We start from the raw sequence: 26146 nt of genomic DNA on the forward strand, positions 1-26146 counted from the left end.
TGCACCTACAGTGTGTATAGTCACTAATATTGATGAGCCTTTAATACCGGCACGTTACACGCCGTCTCTGTGCTAAATAGATGCATGTTAAAATGGTTGGTATACATGTGCTGTTCAAGCAGATTGCTGTTTGATAAATTGTTGGCAATGTATGTGACTTGAACTTCTCTATCGTATGACATTACCATAATGTTTGCTATTCAACCCCACAACAGCATTTCTCTGTGAATTTGGTGGTTGAAGCAGTGTTCATGTATATGCGGTTCCAGCAGAGATTCAACTTGCATGACATAATTTGGTTGACTGCTAATTCAAATGTTTAACAGGATATTTAACAACCAGCCTATCCTGTGATATCAGTATACCGTCTGTTATTTAATCTCTTAACAGTATTTCTCTGTGAACCTGGAGGTCATTATTGCATAATCTAAGAGACTATCACAGGGTGTGGAGACTGTCTCAGGGTGACCAATACCCCCAAACAGAACCTCCCTCGCAGGAACCAATCAGTGATCCAATCATTGATCGAACCGAAATTGTTCTGTTCAATAAACAGTGTGTTAACAAACCCCGGGGTGAACCAGGTGATCAGACTTTCCAATTTCTGACACCTCGAACACTATCCTTCTTTGGACTGAGGGTACATTCATCCCCCTCTCTCTCTCCCACTTTTTTGTCACTTCTACTCTCACTCCCACCAGCGCTACCCTCTTAATTATTTCACTCTACAGCCATACCCCACTGAAAGCGCCTGGTACCATCCGAACCCAGAAGCTAAACAGTGGTGGGCCGGCCCAGTACCTGTCTGGGGAACTAACAGGGAATAGTCGGTGCTGTAATCGATTATATCAGTAGAGGACAGAGCGCGGTGAGAGTTTAAGCCTCATCACTATCCTCTTTACCCCACCTTCTCATTATATACTTTATTTCCTCTTAATTTTTCACATCCTCAGAACACCTGGGGAGGTGTGTCCTGCGCTATCACAACTGTCATTTCTATCCACGACTAACAATTTTCTATATGTCGATATTGTGTATTACAAAATGAACAGTTGGTGTAAAATATGAAATAATTTTCGCTACTCGTATTTATAAACCCATCATTGGTTGGGTTTTGTTTTTCGACTTTTCCCTCGAAGTGGAGGGACCATACCTTTATTTTAAACGCTATATCAGTAAAAGTTACGTTTTAATATACAGACATCATTACATTTGCATTATATATTTTGTTAATTACTTATAAGTGTGCCCCAAAAAGCCTTGTCGGGTTCCCTTTTTGAGTCACCTCTTGACTCCATTTTTTTCAGTTCTACCATTGAACTCTTCTTTTGGGAGCACCACCAACCGCAGACCACAGCCATAAAATCCTAAGGAAAAGGAGCCACATTTGCGTTCCACAGATTATTCAGGTGGAACGCAGTAAGATTTGTATGAGCGCACTTTGCGCTGTTAAAATAGTGGTGCGTTCAAGATGATTGTTGAAGTGGAACACAAGCTAGCGGGAGGCTGGGTGCGGATGTTCCGGCTTAGCTGACCTGCATGGTGCTGTCACTTCCTGTGGAAGTGGAATGCATGCCGTTAAGGCTGTTCATGAGATCCGTCCAGTGATGGCGGACAGCGTGTGGCTGCTCTTAGACTTTGATATGTAAGTTATATAATTTGCACGATTTTCAATTGTCTGCGCATATAAATTGAGCATTTTTGATTTAAGGGTGTTATGTTTATTGATAGGCTGTTACCCGGTGGGAGGGGCTGATATGTCTTTAAGTAGTGATACCTGCAGATAGGGATCTATTTGTATGTCCTGTCTGAGGTGGTCATGATTAATATCTAAAATGAGGGTCTAGCACAGTAACAAAGCCCTGGTCAGTGCCATTTGTTCACGTTGGATTATATATATATATATATATATATATATAGGTTTTTGATGCCCGGCACTCCACTGTCGAATGTGCTTGTTCTATACCCGGTGCCTTCCAATCGTGCTTTGTCAGCTTTGGATATACAGAAGGGTATATAGTAGGCGGCACTCTCGGATTTCGTGATCAAACAAAATATCCTTTATTGGTCCGACATGTTTCGGGCGTCTGCCCGTCCTCAGGGATCAATATCAATTCACACTGTGATACATTTTATACACACACATCAAAAGAACCCGCCCCCAACACCTTTACATTACCTGGCGTCCGTCTCACCTGTGATTTCCCGCGCGGGCTCCGTCTCCCGGCGTCCTTCCCCACGTCGCCCTGGCCATGACGTCATCGGGGTGTCCGCCTCTCAGCGTCCACTACCTTTCCCGTCATGCGGCGTTGTTCCCCGCTGGTTAGGACTTCCGGGATCCAAGCCTCGCTCTGGTCCTCACTGTGTGCGGTTGCCTAGGCAACTGTGCTATCTAAAAATCACAAAAATCCATATTAGAAAATTCATATTAAAAAGTGCAACTTTAAGAGGCCTTTTACTTGGCCATATTAAGAGGCTACTAGGAGCCATAAAAACGTGAACATACATAAAAAAATATAAAAATACGATACATTGCAATCATATTACAATACATTGTATGTGATTAGACGCTGGATAAGCTATAATGCATGTAGTATATTTCACAGTTCGTTATTATTAAATCTTATACTATTATTTTTAAATTATTATACTGTTATTAATATCATGCATTAATTTACATCCATCATTTTTTATTCCTGTCAGTTACAGCTTCCTATGGGTATTTTTATGGCTCATGCTATTTTATCATACATGTTAACCTGAAAAAAATTTTTAGATGAAATTTTGCATCCCATGTTGTTCATTAAGGCCTCTCGGAGCCAAAGTGTCCAGAGTATATATCCATCTGGCTTCTGCTTGCAACAGTAATCTACCCCTATTACCCCCTCTGATGTTTTGGGGTATGTGATCGATGATTTTAGATCTCATGCTGGCAATGCTATGTTTTTTCTGTATGCAATGCCTCGCCACTGGTTGATCGCTGGTTCCTGTATTTAATGCATGTCTAATGGAGGAGCGGTGATTGGCCATGCGTTCTTTAAATTGACATTCTGTCTTGCCCACGTAGTACAATCCACATGGACAAGACAGAATGTATACCACATATTTTGTTGAACATGTTACAGAATGCTTTATAGGGATTTTTCGCCCCGTATGTGGATGGCTTACAAAGTCTCCCGTCATCATGGAGCTGCAGGTGGTACAGCCCATGCATTTATGACAGCCTTTGGGGCGTGACATAAAATGCACTGGAGCCACTGTTTTGGTTAATTTAGTGATATCAGTTTTAACCAACATGTCCGCCAAATTACGCCCCCTCCTATAGGCTGGCATAATTTTTTTGTTCTTCAAACTTTTCAAATCAGCGTCTGTTGACACAATAGGCCACAGTGATTTAACTAGTTTAGTAGTGCTTTCACTGTTGGCTGCATATTGTGTCACCCATGGTATTTTATCTTCTAATGAGCTGTTTTTAGATTTTGGTGTTAACAGATCTGCTCTAGATTGATTAATTACCTTCTTTTTTATGGCAAGTAACTCTTCTCTACTGTATCCCCTTTCTTCAAATTTCAATTGCATCAGGTCCAGGTCCTTCCTTGCCTGTTCCTCATTACTGGTGATCCTTCTCACTCTAAGCATTTGAGAATATGGGAGACCATGTCGCAAGGCCCTGGGATGACAACTTTCTTGTCTCAACAGGGTATTGCGATCTGTCTCTTTTACAAAAATAGATGTTACAATTTGGTTATTCTCAATCTTGATTTTTACATCCAGAAAATTTGCTTCTTTACTGCTCATATTGTATGTTAATTTGGCAGGACTAGGACTTGCATTATGTGTTTCTAGTATAGTTTTAAGCTCTTGTTCACTACCTGTCCAAAAGATGAGCAAATCATCTATGTAGCGAAGGTATAATAATACCTTCGCCACATGTGGTGCTTGAAAAATTTCAAATTGCATCCACAATATTTATCAAATCTGCTTGTGGGCACAAAGCAAATTTTATTTTAATGGTAAAATGTACCGTCAGCGCCTTGGTGTAGCGATGGGGTCCAATGTGGCCCCATCCTACGCCAATGCGTATATGAATACAGTGGATGAAAATCTGATGTTCAATATTTTAATGGTTTGAATAAACAAGAAGTTTTAACTGCGACTTTCAGCAGTAGCTCGGGGGGGGGGGGGACCCGCCCCTTCCCCGGAGATCTGCAGACATTAGGTAATTTAAATGCTGCAGTCAGGGGGGAGCAATCAGAGGGGGGAGCGGGGGTCCCCCAGAATCCGGGAGGGTTGGCCACCTTTCCGGGGGGCCGGGAGGGTGACCCGATTTTCGGGACCCTCCTGGCCATTCCGGGAGGGTAGGCAACCCTGAGCAAAATGCGCTCGAAACCCCCAAAACCTGCACTACAATTTAATCCTGGACCTTGGCTTACCAGTCTGAACCAGTCCTTCTTTAACCAGAATGAGATGTTTGGGATGTTTGAGTTAAATGCTGTCAAAACACTGCCTTTGGACTGAGAGCCCTATTTACCTGCACAGAGATTGGTAACTGGTACAGTCTATCATCTACCAGCAACAACACAACCTATGAGGCTCCAAGTAGCTGGATTTCTATTCATCTGCCAGTTGGATGATAATTAAAACATTTTTCACCCTCTGGTAAACATAAATCATATCTGGACATTAACAAGTGCATTCCAAGAACATGCTCTTTATAGCCAAGAAGGAGCCATTTTCAAAGTGCAATTGATTTTATGTTTCTGCTTGTGATTTTTAATTAGTATGCACAATTGATGATATGAGTGTTTTAATAAATATCATACTGGCGACCCTGTTTATAGCAGCTCATTGGGGAGTAAGTCCTGTAAACAGGCTCCTCCCCTACTCTCTCTTTGGAGGGTGTCCTTTATTTATTAATTTATTTAATTGTCTTGTAATATATATTGTATTTGTGAAATTAGATTGTTTGTAATAAGAAGTTATTTTTAAGAAATAGATGAAACTCTCAATATAAAGTTTAATTCTTGATTAAAACTGCAAAATTTACTGTAATAAGTCTGAATTATAAACACAAACCAATGAAACAATTGATCTTAATTACTCATTGTTAACAAGTATATACTGTATGTTTGACACTATTGCATTAACTATAAGTATATTAGAAATGTTTTAGTTGTATGAGGGTTGTTTTATATATTTTTTTCCTATAATGAGTTTTCTGGAGTTCAGTTCAGGTTTCAGAAGCAGAATATACAGTTTTGGGAGAAATATACAGCCCAGAACTCCAGCACATGAAGTCAGTATGGCGAATATCTCCACAGCCACCGCATCTTTCCCCTTGGTGCTCAGATAAGCCGGGATCATTGTAATCCACACACTGCAGAACAGCAGCATGCTGAAGGTGATGTACTTGGCCTCATTAAAGCTGTCAGGTAATGTCCTCACCATGAAAGCCAGAACAAAGCTCACAGCAGCCAGGATCCCTATGTAACCCAACATACAGTAAAACCCCATCACTGACCCCTCATTGCACTGAATGATGATCATTCCCTGATAAGAGTGATGGTCATACTCCTGGTAGGGAGGAGACACAGACAGCCAGACACCACAGATCAGAACTTGGACAGAGGAGCACGCAATGACTACACAATTAGACACTTTGAGTGTGACCCATTTCCTCCAGGGACTGCCGGGTTTGGTGGCTTTGAATGCAATGCAGACAGTGACAGTCTTGCCCAGCACAGAAGAGACAGCTGTGGAGAAGAAGACCCCAAATGACGTCTGTCTCATCCTGCAGGTTATATCCACCGGCCGGCCGAGGAACAAGAACACACAGAGGAAGCTCAGCAAGATGGAGACCAGAAGAATGATGCTCACAGTACGATTATTGGCTTTCACAATTGGGGTGTCCCAGTAATAAATAAAAATCCCTAATATAAATAATGTTATTGAAGAAAAAGATAAAGCTGTTACTGCAAAAATTAGAACCAAATGATCCTTCTCATAGGACAGAAAGTCGTAGGTTTTAGGAACACATCTCACTCTTCTCTCATCCGGCCACTCTTCATCGAGACACCTATGGCAGAAGTCACTGTCTATAAAATTGTAAAATGAAAATAAAAAATATTTTAAATTAAAGAAGTTTTGTAGACATAAATTAAAAAATATTATACATTTTGACAACAATCATGATTTCCTGATTTAAAGTAAACACTGAAGACTAGTATAAATACTGATTGTGTCAACACATGGATGACCTTAATGGATGCTAATTGGTATTTCAGAATTGGCTAAGACAAGTGCTGGATCCAGAGGTGGGAATGCAGCACAGTCCATAATTCAAATAGTGAAGCAACGCCAAATGCCAGCGAGTCCCAACCAACAATTTTTTAGCAGCATTTGAATTGGCAGCTGTTTGGCTCCCTATATACATTTTTGGAACTTGGGAGCTCATACACAGAACATAGGCTCTGGGGGAAATTTGCAAAGATCGAATGGGTACGAATGGTCGTATTCATATCAATTTGATGTGAAATACGTAATTTAGCAAACGTATGAATAGCTACAATATGTCTTTTTCTGAATTTCTAAAAAAATACGAATGGATACACCATCATTAGTATACGATCGGTAAAGCCTATTCTTTTCCATGAGAACAACAAACTTACTAATGATTCGTTTTGGAGAATACAAATATGAATCGCTAGTAAATATGAATTTCATGTAGACCATGTTTTTTGGTCGAATTTGAGGGACACCTGCATGGATCAGTTAGATCCATGCAGGGTTCTTAGAGCAGAAAAAAGAAAGTATGAATAATTTTAAAAAATGGCATTGCCCCCCCCCCCCACAGCTAGAACCAGCCCGGCCTCAAAGAGCCGGTCTTGGTTTTATGTTGAGGTTCCCCCGTATTTCTAAAATCAGCACCAGGTGCAAGGGCTGGTCCTGATTCCCAATATACAGGAAACAAAATAACAAGGTGTCCCTGGTATTTTGGGAACCAGCAACGGGCCCGAACAGCCAGCAGGGTAATGCCACCGTGGGGGAAACATTTTATACAAGTTCCCCCTGCCAAAGCATTCATCCCCGGTCAAATCGGGCAGGTACCCTGGGGGAGTGGAGACCCCCCAATGAAAGGGTCCCCCCATCCAGAATTAACCCTGCCTGCCCTGAAGCCTAGGGATATCAATGGTGCCCCAGGGCGGTGGGCACCAGGCTGATTGTACTGTGTAAAAAATAGAATAAATCTACTGTATATGCATTGTTGTTAATCTATGAGTCCCAACAAGCCTTCACCACATGCAGTGACTTGAAGAACCACAGCATGCGGGGCATTAAAGGATCTGCTGGTACTTGTATTTTGACAACATTACAAATAGGTAAAGAAAACACAGACACATAAGAAAAAGTATAACTTTATTTCACACTACATTCATTCATTCATATATTACCTATGAATTTTCTTGATGGCCTGTCCTCTTGTTCATGTAGAATCCAATATATAAATATACCTGTGAAAGGAAATTATACTCTCCCGCCATCTCCTTTGAGGAATGCTGCGCTTCTCTGGCAACATGTTCTCCTTAGACACAAGCGGAGCTTGTGTTTACATTCTTGGCTCTGCCCACAGACTGGAGGTAAGCCCACCCACCAGCCAGTCATGAGCAGGCATTATGAATACCATGATTGGCTGATGGGCAAGCCTAACCTCAGGTCTGTGGGCAGAGCCAAGTATGGAAAACACAAGCTCCGCTTTTATCTATGGGGTACACAATGTAGCGTGAAATAAAGTTATACTTTTCTTATATATCCTTGTTTTCTTTAATGCTATGCATGCTGGGACTTGTGGTTCTCCAAATCCCTGCATGTGATGCAGGCTTGCTGGGACTCACAGTTCCATAACAATGCATCATAGTTTTATTCAATTTTGTACACAGCATAATCAGCCTGGTGTCTACCACCCTGGGGCACCGGTGACATTCCGGGGCTGACCAGCCATATGGATGAATGCTATGGCCAGAGGAACTAGTACTCAAACTAAACACCCTTATTTCCAAAACCTGGAGCGGCTCTTTGAGCCCAGGGCTGTTTTTAGCTGTTTGTTTTTTTAAATTATTTATTTATTCTATTTTTTAAACTGGACAGCATTGCACGGATCACACTGATGCTGCCACTCCATATGTATTTGACCACCGTATATTCAAGTGTTATAATTATTGCCACTGCACCCCACTCACAATCCCTCTGGTGGTTACTATAAGGGATGTGCACCTGTGACATTGGACATTTCTCCCTCAGAACATTAATAACTGCTCCCCACTAACAATCCCGCTGGTGGTGACTATAAGGGATGTGCACCTGTGACATTGGACATTTCTCCTTCAGAACATTAATAACTGCTCCCCACTAACAATCCCACTGGTGGTCACTATAAGACATGTGTACCTGTGACATTGGACATTTCTCCTTCAGAACATTAATAACTGCTCCCCACTAACAATCCCGCTGGTGGTGACTATAAGGGGTGTGTACCTGTGACATTGGACATTTCTCCCTCAGAACATTAATAACTGCTCCCCACTAACAATCCCGCTGGTGGTGACTGTAAGACATGTGTACCTGTGACATTGGACATTTCTCCCTCAGAACATTAATAACTGCTCCCCACTAACAATCCCGCTGGTGGTGACTATAAGGGCTGTGTACCTGTGACATTGGACATTTCTCCCTCAGAACATTAATAACTGCACCCCACTAACAATCCCGCTGGTGGTGACTATAAGACATGTGCACCTGTGACATTGGACATTTCTCCCTCAGAACATTAATAACTGCTCCCCACTAACAATCCTGCTGGTGGTGACTATAAGAAATGTGCACCTGTGACATTGGACATTTCTCCCTCAGAACATTAATAACTGCTCCCCACTAACAATCCTGCTGGTGGTGACCATAAGACATGTGCACCTGTGACATTGGACATTTCTCCCTCAGAACATTAATAACTGCTCCCCACTAACAATCCCGCTGTTGGTAACTATAAGGGATGTGCACCTGTGACATTGGACATTTCTCCCTCAGAACATTAATAACTGCTCCCCACTAACAATCCTGCTGTTTGTGACTATAAGACATGTGTACCTGTGACATTGGACATTTCTCCCTCAGAACATTAATAACTGCTCCCCACTAACAATCCCGCTAGTGGTGACTATAAGACATGTGTACCTGTGACATTGGACATTTCTCCCTCAGAACATTAATAACTGCTCCCCACTAACAATCCTGCTGGTGGTGACTATAAGACATGTGTACCTGTGACATTGGACATTTCTCCCTCAGAACATTAATAACTGCTCCCCACTAACAATACCGCTGTTGGTGACTATAAGGGATGTGCACCTGTGACATTGGACATTTCTCCCTCAGAACATGAATAACTGCTCCCCACTCACAATCCCACTGGTGGTGACTATAAGATATGTGCACCTGTGACATTGGACATTTCTCCCTCAGAACATCAATAACTGCTCCCCACTAACAATCCCGCTGTTGGTGACTATAAGGGATGTGCACCTGTGACATTGGACATTTCTCCCTCAGAACATTAATAACTGCTCCCCACTCACAATCCCACTGGTGGTGACTATAAGATATGTGCACCTGTGACATTGGACATTTCTCCCTCAGAACATTAATAACTGCTCCCCACTAACAATCCCGCTGTTGGAGACTATAAGACATGTGCACCTGTGACATTGGACATTTCTCCTTCAGAATATTAATAACTGCTCCCCACTAACAATCCCACTGGTGGTCACTATAAGACATGTGTACCTGTGACATTGGACATTTCTCCCTCAGAACATCAATAACTGCTCCCCACTAACAATCCCGCTGTTGGTGACTATAAGACATGTGCACCTGTGACATTGGACATTTCTCCTTCAGAATATTAATAACTGCTCCCCACTAACAATCCCACTGGTGGTGACTATAAGATATGTGCACCTGTGACATTGGACATTTCTCCCTCAGAACATTAATAACTGCTCCCCACTAACAATCCCGCTGGTGGTGACTATGGGGGTTATTTTGATTCATTCTTTCTGATAAGTTCCTTCTCAGATGGACAAAACCATGTGTACTGCAGGGGGGCAGATGTGACTTGTGCAGATAGAGTTAGCTTTGGGTGGTGTTTTACTTCAAGTGAGATCTATATTGCAGTGTAAAAATAAAAGCAGCCAGTATTTTCCCTGCACAGAAACAAAATAACTCAGCCAAATCGAATTCTCTCGGCACATTTTACATCTGCCCCCTGCAGTGCACATAATTTTGTCCATCTAAGAAGGAATTTGTCAGAAAGAGTGAACCAAAATAACCCCCTATAAGACATATGTACCTGTGACATTGGACATTTCTCCCTCAGAACATTAATAACTGCTCCCCACTAACAAACCCGCTGTTGGTGACTATAAGGGATGTGCACCTGTGACATTGGACATTTCTCCCTCAGAACATTAATAACTGCTCCCTACTAACAATCCTGCTGGTGGTGACCATAAGACATGTGTACCTGTGACATTGGACATTTCTCCATCAGAACATTAATAACTGCTCCCCACTAACAATCCCGCTGGTGGTGACTGTAAGACATGTGCACCTGTGACATTGGACATTTCTCCTTCAGAACATTAATAACTGCTCCCCACTAACAATCCTGCTGTTGGTGACTATAAGACATGTGCACCTGTGACATTGGACATTTCTCCTTCAGAATATTAATAACTGCTCCCCACTAACAATCCCACTGGTGGTGACTATAAGATATGTGCACCTGTGACATTGGACATTTCTCCTTCAGAACAATAATAACTGCTCCCCACTAACAATCCCACTGGTGGTCACTATAAGACATGTGTACCTGTGACATTGGACATTTCTCCTTCAGAACATTAATAACTGCTCCCCACTAACAATCCCGCTGGTGGTGACTATAAGGGGTGTGTACCTGTGACATTGGACATTTCTCCCTCAGAACATTAATAACTGCTCCCCACTAACAATCCCGCTGGTGGTGACTATAAGACATGTGCACCTGTGACATTGGACATTTCTCCCTCAGAACATTAATAACTGCTCCCCACTAACAATCCTGCTGGTGGTGACCATAAGACATGTGCACCTGTGACATTGGACATTTCTCCCTCAGAACATTAATAACTGCTCCCCACTAACAATCCCGCTGTTGGTAACTATAAGGGATGTGCACCTGTGACATTGGACATTTCTCCCTCAGAACATTAATAACTGCTCCCCACTAACAATCCTGCTGTTTGTGACTATAAGACATGTGTACCTGTGACATTGGACATTTCTCCCTCAGAACATTAATAACTGCTCCCCACTAACAATCCCGCTAGTGGTGACTATAAGACATGTGTACCTGTGACATTGGACATTTCTCCCTCAGAACATTAATAACTGCTCCCCACTAACAATCCTGCTGGTGGTGACTATAAGACATGTGTACCTGTGACATTGGACATTTCTCCCTCAGAACATTAATAACTGCTCCCCACTAAGAATACCGCTGTTGGTGACTATAAGGGATGTGCACCTGTGACATTGGACATTTCTCCCTCAGAACATGAATAACTGCTCCCCACTCACAATCCCACTGGTGGTGACTATAAGATATGTGCACCTGTGACATTGGACATTTCTCCCTCAGAACATCAATAACTGCTCCCCACTAACAATCCCGCTGTTGGTGACTATAAGGGATGTGCACCTGTGACATTGGACATTTCTCCCTCAGAACATTAATAACTGCTCCCCACTCACAATCCCACTGGTGGTGACTATAAGATATGTGCACCTGTGACATTGGACATTTCTCACTCAGAACATTAATAACTGCTCCCCACTAACAATCCCGCTGTTGGAGACTATAAGACATGTGCACCTGTGACATTGGACATTTCTCCTTCAGAATATTAATAACTGCTCCCCACTAACAATCCCACTGGTGGTCACTATAAGACATGTGTACCTGTGACATTGGACATTTCTCCCTCAGAACATCAATAACTGCTCCCCACTAACAATCCCGCTGTTGGTGACTATAAGACATGTGCACCTGTGACATTGGACATTTCTCCTTCAGAATATTAATAACTGCTCCCCACTAACAATCCCACTGGTGGTGACTATAAGATATGTGCACCTGTGACATTGGACATTTCTCCCTCAGAACATTAATAACTGCTCCCCACTAACAATCCCGCTGGTGGTGACTATGGGGGTTATTTTGATTCATTCTTTCTGATAAGTTCCTTCTCAGATGGACAAAACCATGTGTACTGCAGGGGGGCAGATGTAACTTGTGCAGATAGAGTTAGCTTTGGGTGGTGTTTTACTTCAAGTGAGATCTATATTGCAGTGTAAAAATAAAAGCAGCCAGTATTTTCCCTGCACAGAAACAAAATAACTCAGCCAAATCGAATTCTCTCGGCACATTTTACATCTGCCCCCTGCAGTGCACATAATTTTGTCCATCTAAGAAGGAATTTGTCAGAAAGAGTGAACCAAAATAACCCCCTATAAGACATATGTACCTGTGACATTGGACATTTCTCCATCAGAACATTAATAACTGCTCCCCACTAACAATCCCGCTGGTGGTGACTGTAAGACATGTGCACCTGTGACATTGGACATTTCTCCTTCAGAACATTAATAACTGCTCCCCACTAACAATCCCGCTGTTGGTGACTATAAGACATGTGCACCTGTGACATTGGACATTTCTCCTTCAGAATATTAATAACTGCTCCCCACTAACAATCCCACTGGTGGTGACTATAAGATATGTGCACCTGTGACATTGGACATTTCTCCCTCAGAACATTAATAACTGCTCCCCACTAACAATCCCGCTGGTGGTGACTGTAAGACATGTGCACCTGTGACATTGGACATTTCTCCTTCAGAACATTAATAACTGTTCCCCACTAACAATCCCGCTGTTGGTGACTATAAGACATGTGCACCTGTGACATTGGACATTTCTCCTTCAGAATATTAATAACTGCTCCCCATTAACAATCCCACTGGTGGTGACTATGGGGGTTATTTTGATTCATTCTTTCTGATAAGTTCCTTCTCAGATGGACAAAACCATGTGTACTGCAGGGGGGCAGATGTAACTTGTGCAGATAGAGTTAGCTTTGGGTGGTGTTTTACTTCAAGTGAGATCTATATTGCAGTGTAAAAATAAAAGCAGCCAGTATTTTCCCTGCACAGAAACAAAATAACTCAACCAAATCGAATTCTCTCGGCACATTTTACATCTGCCCCCTGCAGTGCACATGGTTTTGTCCATCTAAGAAGGAATTTGTCAGAAAGAGTGAACCAAAATAACCCTCTATAAGACATATGTACCTGTGACATTGGACATTTCTCCCTCAGAACATTAATAACTGGTCCCCACTAACAAACCTGCTGTTGGTGACTATAAGGGATGTGCACCTGTGACATTGGACATTTCTCCTTCAGAATATTAATAACTGCTCCCCACTAACAATCCCACTGGTGGTGACTATAAGATATGTGCACCTGTGACATTGGACATTTCTCCCTCAGAACATTAATAACTGCTCCCCACTAACAATCCCGCTGGTGGTGACTGTAAGACATGTGCACCTGTGACATTGGACATTTCTCCTTCAGAACATTAATAACTGCTCCCCACTAACAATCCCGCTGTTGGTGACTATAAGACATGTGCACCTGTGACATTGGACATTTCTCCTTCAGAATATTATTAACTGCTCCCCATTAACAATCCCACTGGTGGTGACTATGGGGGTTATTTTGATTCATTCTTTCTGATAAGTTCCTTCTCAGATGGACAAAACCATGTGTACTGCAGGGGGCAGATGTAACTTGTGCAGATAGAGTTAGCTTTGGGTGGTGTTTTACTTCAAGTGAGATCTATATTGCAGTGTAAAAATAAAAGCAGCCAGTATTTTCCCTGCACAGAAACAAAATAACTCAACCAAATCGAATTCTCTCGGCACATTTTACATCTGCCCCCTGCAGTGCACATGGTTTTGTCCATCTAAGAAGGAATTTGTCAGAAAGAGTGAACCAAAATAACCCTCTATAAGACATATGTACCAGTGACATTGGACATTTCTCCCTCAGAACATTAATAACTGGTCCCCACTAACAAACCTGCTGTTGGTGACTATAAGGGATGTGCACCTGTGACATTGGACATTTCTCCCTCAGAACATTAATAACTGCTCTCTACTAACAATCCCACTGGTGGTGACTATAAGACATGTGTACCTGTGACATTGGACATTTCTCCCTCAGAACATTAATAACTGCTCCCCACTAACAATCCCGCTGGTGGTGACTGTAAGACATGTGCACCTGTGACATTGGACATTTCTCCTTCAGAACATTAATAACTGCTCCCCACTAACAATCCTGCTGGTGGTGACTATAAGGGATGTGTACCTTTGACATTGGACATTTCTCCCTCAGAACATTAATAACTGCTCCCCACTAACAGTCCTGCTGTTGGTGACTATAAGGGATGTGCACCTGTGACATTGGACATTTCTCCCTCAGAACATTAATAACTGCTCCCCACAAAAAATCCCGCTGGTGGTGACTGTAAGACATGTGCACCTGTGACATTGGACATTTCTCCTTCAGAACATTAATAACTGCTCCCCACTAACAATCCCGCTGGTGGTGACTGTAAGACATATGCACCTGTGACATTGGACATTTCTCCCTCAGAACATGAATAACTGCTCCCCACTAACAATCCTGCTGGTGGTGACTATAAGGGATGTGTACCTGTGACATTGGACATTTCTCCCTCAGAACATTAATAACTGCTCCCCACTAACAATCCCACTGTTGGTGACTATAAGGGATGTGTACAATACCTGTGACATTGGACATTTCTCCCTCAGAACATAGAGCACAGGTGTAGCAGCAGGTGTGGATCCCCTCCTTAGGAGTTTTCCTATATCCGGGAGGACATTTTTCATTACACCGAGATTGGGGGACCTATAGAAATACAATCACTGGAAATTAAATTCACCAGCTACAGTAATACAACCAGAAAGCATTTGCTGTAGTGTGATCAACTCGTAATAGAGGTGAAGTAGAACTAATGTATGGTATGCACCTCTGAAATTAGGGTCCATGGTCTACAATTGTGCCACTCCTACGAGTCCACGACCCATTTGTGAGTGTAAAATTGCTTTCTCTTAGTTATTAATGCTGTCTACCTGATGTTACCAGACCTGAAATATGCACAAACTGTACTAAGCCTTTTAATGTAACTACACCTCAGACCTAATGTATCAGAGGTGTAACAAGCACCTTCGGGACCCCATAGCAAAATTTTGAACACACCCCCCCCCCCCAATTGTCACTACAATAGCAGAAGAAAAAGAGAAGGAGTTGGAAAAAAAAGAGGGGAGACAGAGGGATGGTTAGGCAGAGAGAGAAGTGAAAGAGAAAGAGGGTGTCAGAGAGGTAGGGAATGGAGAAAGGAGGGGTGTGAGCAAGAGTGAGAGAGAATGTCAGGGAGGGAGAGAAAAAAGGGAAGCAATAGTGCGAAGATTTTACAAGAAGAAACAGAGGAAACAGAAAGACATTACCTCCCCACATTCTGAAGCATAAGTGCTGCTGCATACCCTTAGACTGTACCGTTTTTTGCAGTACAGTACCGTTGTTTAACGGCCTGTACCAGCTAAAACCCCTTGTACCAGGTTTTTCTTTTTTTAAGCCATTGCACTTTAAATGCGCGCTTCCTCCCCCGAGGAGTCCAAGGGGACTCTGGGAGATGTAGTTTCCTACACAGCCGACTGCTTCCTGAGGAGCTTGAGGGGTAGCCGACTGACAGGACTACAACTCCCAAGGTGCCTCACAGGGGGAAGCGCTGCAGGCCAATCACAAAGCACAGTGTATATTGGCGGCTGTGAGGAGGGAGAGCAGCACCGGCGCCGGGTGGGGGAATGTGGAGCAGGGCAGGTAAGATGTAACGCCTTAATAGCACTATCAGCGCATTGGTACACAAAAATGTTGGCAGACCTGGGGGAGCATCTATGCAAATAGCTGTAGCCAACAAGCTGCCCACAAAGGGGAAGGCTCCCCGCATAGTTAGCCTGGGACTGGTTAGTACTGTGAGACCTCTGTGCCATACAGATTCCGACACTGGCTTACCATGGCTTCCTAAGGAATAATGCATTGTTTTAAGTCACTTCTGTTCCAATTTGGATATTCTTCAGATGTAGAGTGCTAGTTTGCCTTGAGGAATTGGTCTGGGAGGCATTGCACTATGGCTTTCTCTGTGCAAGGCAAGCAGCATGGATGCACAGTGTCACAGTGACCTGATGTGTTATAGCTCTGACCCAAACAACAGATCAAGTGCTACCGTCCAACTGTACCACTGAAAGTATAGGAAAGGAGGAGGACCACGCCCTCAGTATGTGGCCATGCCCCCTTTCTGGCTTGTACCGATTTCTGCCCTTCAGATGTATACCACCATCAGGGTCTCCATTTCGGTGCCGGGCTTTAGCTGCTGGTGACTGTGCCAGCTCTAAGTCTGCTAATCATCCTATCTCTTCTCTATCTACAGGCAGCTCCTGTACTTCCGAACAGGGCGGGTTCGGCGTGTTTCACGCTGGGGCTGGTCACTAGATAGTGACGTCGAGCCCCGGCAGCAAATTGAGAGGGGAGGGGTACAGGGAGAGAGGCTGGAACAGCCGGACGTTACACGTCGAGCCCCGGCAGCGATAGAGAGGGGTGGAGGACGGAGATGGAGGCTGGAACAGCCGGACGGTACACGTCGAGCCCCAAAAGCCATAGAGAGGGGAGGGGGACAGGGAGGGAGAGGCTGGAACAGCTGGACCACTTCTTCTCCCTTTACACTATGCCACACACACTGCCGCTGACAGGGAAGAGGGTATGGGACAGAGTGGACACTGCATATGCATGCAGCATTACTTAAATACAATAAAAAGGTGCAGGGGATTGCATGTAGGGCCACAGGCCCTCCCAAGGCCCGGGCCCCATAGTAACTGCATCCCTTGTAGGGTTACCACCATCCCTTTAATTCCAGACACATATTAATTACACAGGTTCTGTGGCTGGCTGACTTCAAGACTCTGTTTCACCTGGTTTTAATCAGTCACAGAACCTGTGCCATACATTTGTGTACAGAATTAAAGGGATGAGGTGGTAACCCTAATCCCCTGCACCCTCCATAGTTACGCCACTGTACTGTATCAGACCAGAGCTTTAACTGTATGATATTTCACTATTATTTGAAGTTAACCAATGACCGGAGGAGTAACTCTGGGAGGCAATGGAGTTATCTGCCACTGAGCTCCTGCTCCCAAGGGGGCACCTCTCCTCCACTATGAGTTTGAATCAGTTAATTGAAAGCCATAGATATCGCTTCTATGGGTGACTCCTCTATCTAGCAGGACCATAAGTATGTCACACTCTCTTTATTCTAAACATATACATACAGATGGAGCCCCTGCCATCCTTGGCCAGGGTTCGCCAGACCCTCCCCGCTGGTGAGCGCCGACGGACAGGGCCTACACTGAACTGGGATGTGCCTGTGTCTCACACGAACGCGCGTCCCAGTCTCTCGGCGGGGACGCTGCGTGGTGTCCCTGCCCGTCTCCGCTTCAGGGGGAGACGGGAAGGGTGAGGGGGTGCTCGGGGCGGTGAGCATCTCATGCACACGTGCCCCCTGGCAGGGCTGGCGTGATGGTGGGGCTGGCGTTAGAAGCGCCAGCCCTGCAAAGATGACACCAGCCCCATTTGTACATACATACACTCATGCATACATACTGTATATTTAAAAAAGCTGGTGTCTGTGTGTGTGTGTGTGTGTGTGTGTGTGTGTGTGGGTGGTGTGTGTGTGTGGGGTGAGGGGGGGGGGGGGGCACCAATATTTATCTTGCCTCCAGGCAACAGGAATGAACTTATGCCATTGCTAATGACAATTCTAGAGGTTACCCTTTCCTAGGAGTGACAATCTATTTAGCCTACTGTACTTTAAATGAAACCAATCAAAATCTTACTGTGCCTTGTTTCCAGATGATTTTCCGGGGGGAAATCATGTAGAATTGGTCGTCCTCCAGTAGTTTCTTATAAATCCCCACAAGTTTGCTATTCAAAAATCTACCACTGCCATTCAGGTAAATGACCCAGTTTATTAGGAAGACGTTAGACAGAAGTTCTCCTTCCTTATTAAAGGAAATATCTTGCTTAAGGACATCCGTGAAAAACACTGTCCTCACATAATGGTGCAGCTTTAAAAGAAAAAGAAAGAAAGAGTCCTATGAAGTATCGACATTGGCCCCCATTCGGCTTGATTGGATCCGTAAAACTGCAACTCCAAGTACAAGGCCACCCTGCATGGTGGGTCACGCCCCACAATGCAATCCAAAACATTTTACAATTACTACTACTGTATGTGAGCGTTTCACTACTGTGAGAGTGCTTGCATTTCACCGGTAGCCCCCTGGCCGCACAACCTAGCGGCAAGGCTAGACACAGAGCTGCCATCTTTTGGGTTGAAGTAGCTGCATGTGACATGTGACATCACACAGCTACTGTGGTACCTCCCCCCCCGAAACTCCTCAATTGTCTGAACCATGCCCCCCTACCCTTTGTCGCTGCCCCAGTAACGCCATGTTGCTACCACCGACTACACTTACACTGCAGATTGCAGAAACTCCCAGAGAAGAAATATTTCATAATCTGCGGACCTTGATGAATTAGGCCCCTTGGACAGTAAATAGCCCCGACATCTACTCACTTGGAAGTGAACAGTAACTTATACCACCTGTTCTCTATTGAATTGGTCTCCATCAATGAATGCTAATATCTGTAGAATATTGATAAATGCAGAAAATGCTAATAAATGTAGAGTTACCAACTATTAAATGATTAGTGATAGCTTCTTACTAATTAATATAGGAAGTCAGCAGTCGTGGTCAACAAGGTCCTATTACTGCTAACCTCAGCGAGTCCCATCCCCTTCACTCCTCTCAGCATAGGTGCCAATTCTGTGGGTGCTCAAGGGCCCGAGCACCCACAGGAATCAATGAGCACCCACATGCCCGCAACTCAAGAGTCCCACTGTATTTGCTTGAGCACCCACGTGCCCGTAACTCCAGAGTCCCAATGCCGGGCCACTGTATTTGCTTGAGCACCCACCAGCAAAAACAAAAATCGGCACCTCTGCCTCTCAGGGCCGGCTCCGGGCCTCCTAGCACCCCAGCACTGATTGGCTGAGAGAGAGCACTCTCAGCCAGTCACCGACCAGCCTATATTTTGAATTTTCGAATTCTCCCACCTCTGTCAGAGGTGTTCGCTCACTCAGCGCTTCCCTTTCATGCCCTACCATCCACTAGGGTATGGAGGGAGAACAGAATAATGTGCCAAGCGCAGCGAGGCACCGTGCCCGAAGCAAAGTGAGCGATGTGAGGGGCTGGCGTACACTTAGACAGTGTCCAGAATTAGACGTCTAGATCTAGGCACTTAAAAAATATAAAAACACATCGACCTTCTGCATGGTTGACCTTCCACTGACCCTGTCGACCTTTAGTCCCTGTTGACCTTCTGAAAGAAATATTCACTAGGAATATTCAGGCGCTTTGACAATGAGCTGATCCTACAAGGTAAGCTGCTGCCGGGGTGTGAGGGTAGTCACTCCTCACTGGTGTGAAAAAAGAAGAAGGTACTCGCACAAGGCGAGTTTAGGCAGCGCTAATGTCAATGATAAGGAAACAAAATTTGTTTGTAAATATATAAATCTTTTTTACTGATTAAAAATGTATACATACACAATATAATGATACAATCATGAACATAAAACAGTAATGTAACTGAATAAAAATGGAGTAGGTAGGGAATAAAAGTAAACTGGAATTAACGGAAATAAAGTTAATAAAGGATATCCCGCCTCAAAGGACATATATTGGTGAGCATGTAGTGTGATCACTTGATTGTGGAAATAAGATAGGTAAGTGCACTTTACCAATGGAGAGTTCCGGATGTTTGTGGAACAATGATGATGAAAGCTGGATGAGTCCTCACAATATGTGCGGCTGTTGGTCGTGCCGCTGGAGGGGTCAGGGATCGCTAGATGGATTCAGTCCTCTGTGTTGCGGTGTGAGACAGGATGGAATGTCTCCAACACCGGAGGGGGGTTACTGTGGCGATATGACCAATTGGATTCCAGCAATAGAGGATGATGGCTTCCGTGACCCAGGGATAGTCTCACCGGTGTAGATGTTGGTACCAGTGGTGTCCGGGAGCACGGTGTCCGCCTTGTAATGTAATGTCCAAATGAGCAGTAATGAAAAAATGTCCACAACAGGATAGATCTCACAGTAGAGTCCTGAGGCTGGGATAGGCTGGAGAGTAATTTTTTCATTACTGCTCATTTGGACATTACATTACAAGGCGGACACCGTGCTCCCGGACACCACTGGTACCAACATCTACACTGGTGAGACTATCCCTGGGTCACGGAAGCCATCATCCTCTATTGCTGGAATCCAATTGGTCATATCGCCACAGTAACCCCCCTCCGGTGTTGGAGACATTCCATCCTGTCTCACACCGCAACACAGAGGACTGAATCCATCTAGCGATCCCTGACCCCTCCAGCGGCACGACCAACAGCCGCACATATTGTGAGGACTCATCCAGCTTTCATCATCATTGTTCCACAAACATCCGGAACTCTCCATTGGTAAAGTGCACTTACCTATCTTATTTCCACAATCAAGTGATCACACTACATGCTCACCAATATATGTCCTTTGAGGCGGGATATCCTTTATTAACTTTATTTCCGTTAATTCCAGTTTACTTTTATTCCCTACCTACTCCATTTTTATTCAGTTACATCACTGTTTTATGTTCATGATTGTATCATTATATTGTGTATGTATACATTTTTAATCAGTAAAAAAGATTTATATATTTACAAACAAATTTTGTTTCCTTATCATTGACATTAGCGCTGCCTAAACTCGCCTTGTGCGAGTACCTTCTCCTGTTGACCTTCTGCCTGTGGACCTTCCTGTGTCAACCCAAGGAGTGTCGACCTAATGATCCATAACCCTGTTCTGGGGCTGCCCTTCGGAGTCGGTGCCCAGCGCGGTCGCTCCTATGGAGCATCCCTCGAGCTGGCTTTGACTCCTCTGTCCTGCCCTCTCCACCATAAGGCAGGGTTCATAGCCCCACCCCATTGTCATCCCTCGAGCTGGCTTTGACTCCTCTGTCCTGCCCTCTCCACCATAAGGCAGGGTTCATAGCCCCACCCCATTGTCATCACTCGAGCTGGCTTTGACTCCTCTGTCCTGCCCTCTCCACCATAAGGCAGGGTTCATAGCCCCACCCCATGGTCATCACTCGAGACTCCCTTGCCAGCTCCTACACTTTGACTTGAACCAAGTTCAGTACCTCACAATGATACTTTGCAGCTCCTAGCTCCCTATAACTGGGTACGAGCAACCATTCTGGTATCACACCTCGGGTGTGGGCTGCATCCCCCTGGTGTTATATAAATATATATAAGCATGGGATGCTGATTTAGCTGTGCTCATCTTGGCCGCTGGTGCCCCTTTCACTCACCAAGTCGCACCTGCAACTCGGGGTGCCAGGCTAATGAATTCCAGGTGCATATGTGGCACCCCCAAGCTGCGGTACTACAAGTGCCAGCAGCACCCAGTGAGTTAGGCCCAGCAAGCCTGAGCTCAGCTGTGGCACTACAGGTACCATCATGTCTGTGTAATGAGAGCTGCTGTGAGGTATACACTCCTTTGTCCAAAGATCCAACTCCACACTACAGACGATCCTTAACTGCAGCAATCCAGCAGGCCATTCAGGTTGGTTTGATCACGGCTGACATAGCAAATATTCTCATTCCTGAGTTCCCCTCACCCTGTTGTTTTACACCATACCAAAAATTCATAAACATTTGACTGCAACCCCCGGTCGGCCCATCATAGCCGCCCGGGGTTCATTGTTCCAACCAACAGCCATGCTCCTGGATTCTATATTACAACCTTTCATTCTAAGTTATAGTCGATACAAGAAGTATCTGAACATTGTTGGCTAATAGGCCTGGACGTTGTTAACCTTTATACCTCGATCTCGCATGCATTTGGTTTAAGCATGACTAGAAAATTTCTTGTTGAGAAGAGCACATTTAATGTAGACCACATTAACTCTATCATATCACTTTTAGAGTTGTGACTGTGCAATAATTTTTTTCTGTATGACAAACAATATTTTTTGCAAGCTTGGGGCTGCGCAATGGGTTCTAGTGCAGCTCCGAGCTATGCAAATATTGTAATGTACACTATTGAAAATGATCTGTTTTACAGTAATCCTCATTTTTTTTGTCATACATGCTCTTTTTTGGTCGATAAATAGATGACCTGATTCTAATATGGTCCTCCTCTGACTCGAAGTTTGCTGCTCTCAGTGACGCACATAATGCAATAAAATCACATAATGCAAAAAAATTGGTACTTTTTAGTTTCACGACAGCAGCATAGCCACGCGCTACTTCTGGGTCGGCTTCCTCTCACGCTCGCAACACTTTCCAAAATAAACTCCATGCCAACGTGGATAGTTCATACCTCCACTATCCACTGTTAGGGTCCGGGGACAACCTTGCCACCCCTACCTCCGTTGCCTCAACCTAGGATTGGCGGATGTGTGCAGAAACTAAGCTTCACCAATAATAACCGCGTTCGAAGGAGCCAGTTAATCCGGCTCCTACCCTGATGCCACCTGGTCTTACGAGGGGACAACACGCCCACCAAGGCTAGGAGAGAACAAGGGGATGACTAGCTAAGCCCACACAAAGCAAGGAGCCCCCGGACACCCCAGGGGGGACTACCCAGGGAGATGACAAATGCTATCGCACGTGATAGGACCAGGTATATACTGACTGGACGTAACAATACGTGAAGGTGGTATAAATACACACAGGTGACCAAGCTCACAATATGATATGCGTAACGATAGCAACAATGCTTAGAAGATGGTTTGCAATCACAAGACAAATGGCAACAATGCTCTAAAGATGGAAAGCAATAACAATACAAATGGCAACAATGCTCTAAAGATGGAAAGCAATAACAATGGCAACAATGCTCTAAAGATGGAAAGCAATAACAATACAAATGGCAACAATGCTCTAAAGATGGAATGTAAATAACAAGACCAATGGTACCATCCAAGAGGAGACTTAGCTGCAGCTGGGAAAGGTACACGGCACTCGGCACGGCTGAGGACGGATCAAGGACCAGGAACACTTAGGAGATACCAGCAGGGTCACCTAAGCTATAACCGGCGTCTGTTCCCAGCAGACGCCGGCTATTTATTCAAATACTCCGCCTCCGGCCGCTGACGTCAAACGTCAGCTCCGCCGGCCGCCGGCCGGATGTTCGGGGAGGTTGCCTGGCAACCTCCCGACGCTGAGCCGCACAGGGGAGGAAGCTTGGGCCGTTGCCAGGCAACACCCGACAAATCCCTCCCGCAAGATGGCGCCGCCCGCTACATCCAGCGGCTCCGGCGCTGCCAGTACACGGCGATGCGCCCGGAGTCGCCTGAGACCCGCGGCGGCGCCTGACAGTACCCCCCCCCCCCTTAAGGAGAGGTCAACCGACCTCCAGCCCCTGGCTTCAGTGGGTTTTGCCTAAAAAATATATTTTTCAAGAATCTTATCAAGAACCCAGGACCTTTCTTCAGGGCCGTAGCCTTTCCAGTGAACAAGGAAAAACAAACGTCTGCGGGTAATCCTGGAGTCTATAATACTATCCACAACAAACTCCCTGAGGCCTTGATGAATAACCGGAGCCGGTCGGCGGGCAGTAGGCCAACGGGCAGGTTTGAGTAAGGAAGCATAAAACATGGAATTGACTTTTAAGGATCGTGGAAGTAGGAGTCGAAAGGCCACAGGATTGAGCTTTCTTACAATTTTGTAGGGACCAATGAACCGAGGACCCAACTTTTTCGATGCTTGGCGGATGTTGATATTTCTGGTGGATAACCATACCCAGTCTCCAACTTTGAAAGAACAAGGTCTCCTGTGACGGTCGGAAAAGCGCCTTGCGGCCGTGGTCGCAGAGAGGAAAGCCCTACGGACCATAGCCCAGGTACCTCTCCTACTGCTCACCCACCTGGAATTACCTGTTCTGGCAGGAACAGGATCAAAAGAATTTGCCCGAGGATGGAAACCAAAATTACAAAAGAAGGGAGACATCTTGTTGGCAGCATGCCAGCCATTATTATAAGCGAATTCCGCAAAGGGTAAATTCTCCACCCAATCCCGTTGAGATTTAGATACACATAGCATCGCAGGAACTGCTCAAGTGTCTGATTCACCTGTTCAGTCTGTCCATTGGACTGAGGATGATAGGCGGATGATGGACTAAGCTTGATTTGCAATACAGAGCAGACTGACCTCCAAAACTTGGCAACAAATTGGACGCCCCTGTCTGAAACGATATCCGAAGGCAGACCATGCAACCGAAATATGTGACACAAAAACAAGGAGGCCAACCTCTCGGCGGAAGGTAAGCCGTTCAGGGGAACAAAATGTGCCATCTTACTAAATCTATCTACCACCACCCAGATGGTATCATAACCCAATGACTGTGGCAGATCGGTTATGAAATCCATAGAGATATGTGACCATGGCCTCCACGGTACAGACAAGGGAACCAACTGGCCAAAGGGAGAACTACGGGAATTTATTTATTTCTGGCACAAACGTCACAAGAAGACACCCACTCCTTTACATCCTTTTTCATGGTGGCCCACCAGACAGCCCTAGACAACAGAAAAAATGTCTTTTCCAAGCCAGGGTGTCCTGCCGATTTACACTGGTGGAACTCAAAAAAAAAAAATTCTTGCGGAGCTCTAAAGGGACAAAAAGCCTACCCTCCAGGACAGACTTGGGAGCAGACGCCTGTGCCAAAATGATTTGATCCAGAAGACCCTGTGTGAAGCCAGCAACGATACAAGAGGCAGGAATAATTGGCTCTGGCTGTACATGAAGTTCTTGTATAGCAGGAAAACTTCTCGAGAGAGCATCAGCAATGACATTCTTTGACCCCGCACCTGTAAGTAATAATGAAATTAAACCGAGCAAAGAATAATGTCCACCTCGCTTGCCTGGCATTAATTCTCTTGGCTGATTGGAGGTATGCCAGATTTTTGTGATCGGTTATTATGGTAATCTGGAACCTAGCACCCTCCAGCCAGTGCCTCCATTCCTCCAACGCTGATTTAATGGCGAGAAGTTCCCGATTGCCGACGTCATAATTACATTCGGCTGTAGAAAATTTCCGAGAAAAAAAAGGACACGGATGTAACAGACCATCCTGTCTATCCACTTGTGAAAGAACTGCCCCAATCCCAACCTCTGAGGCATCCACCTCAACGACAAAGGGCAATTCAGGATTGGGATGCCTTAAGACCCCGGCAGAGACTAAGGCCGCCTTCAACTTTTTGAATGCAACAATAGCGGCGTCGGGCCATACTGAGGGATTGGCACCTTTCTTAGTTAGTGCTACTATGGGAGCCACAATATCGGAGAACAATGGAATGAATCTCCTATAATAATTGGCAAAACCTAAAAACCTCTGAGTGGACTTGAGGTTTGATGGTTGTACCCAATCCTTGATGGCCTGGAGTTTTACTGGGTCCATTTGAAAACCCCGGAGAGAGATAACGTAACCAAGGAAGGAAATACTCTCCACCTCAAATTCGCACTTTTCCAATTTAGCATACATTGTTCTCCCTCAGTTTTTGGAGAACTGCGCATACATGCGAACGGTGCTGTTCCAGGGATGAGGAGAAGATTAGGATATCATCCAAGTACACAACAACAAAGACTCCTAAGAACTCCCTTAAAACATTGTTAATAAAATCCTGGAACACAGCAGGTGCATTGGCCAGGCCAAACGGCATTACAAGATACTCATAATGCCCAATATGCGTATTAAACGCTGTCTTCCATTCATCACCTGCTTTTATGCGAATTAAATTGTAAGCC

At 44.7% G+C, this 26146-nt stretch overlaps 1 protein-coding gene and 1 pseudogene across 1 annotated transcript; one reads left to right on the top strand and one right to left on the bottom strand.

Moving 5' to 3' along the window:
• The first annotated feature begins 723 nt into the window (after window positions 1-723).
• LOC146040251 (5S ribosomal RNA) lies at window positions 724-842 on the top strand (annotated as a pseudogene).
• A 4327-nt stretch (window positions 843-5169) lies between these two features.
• LOC146073597 (vomeronasal type-2 receptor 26-like) lies at window positions 5170-25883 on the bottom strand. The gene is made up of 6 exons (XM_083181291.1): window positions 25469-25883; window positions 25030-25209; window positions 24472-24584; window positions 18135-18365; window positions 14973-15096; window positions 5170-6095 (listed from the first exon to the last, which is right to left on the bottom strand). Exons 1-6 carry the CDS (start codon window positions 25881-25883, stop codon window positions 5170-5172), a joined length of 1989 nt encoding a protein of 662 aa, XP_083037417.1.
• Between the last annotated feature and the right edge of the window lie 263 nt (window positions 25884-26146).

The sequence above is a fragment of the Crinia signifera genome, chromosome 1 (assembly GCF_055691185.1).
Source record: "Crinia signifera chromosome 1, ASM5569118v1, whole genome shotgun sequence".
Classification (NCBI taxonomy): domain Eukaryota; kingdom Metazoa; phylum Chordata; class Amphibia; order Anura; family Myobatrachidae; genus Crinia; species Crinia signifera.

What these genes read in the sequence shown, in the direction of transcription:
- LOC146073597 (XM_083181291.1), bottom strand. Translation starts at nt 25,883, where the DNA reads ATGTATGCTAAATTGGAAAAGTGCGAATTTGAGGTGGAGAGTATTTCC. An exon ending in CCAATGGACAGACTGAACAG is followed by an intron (nt 18,366 to 24,471) that starts GTGAATCAGACA and finishes TTTCTTTTAAAG; the next exon opens with CTGCACCATTATGTGAGGAC. An exon ending in AGAAATGTCCAATGTCACAG is followed by an intron (nt 6,096 to 14,972) that starts GTATTGTACACA and finishes ACAATTTTATAG; the next exon opens with ACAGTGACTTCTGCCATAGG.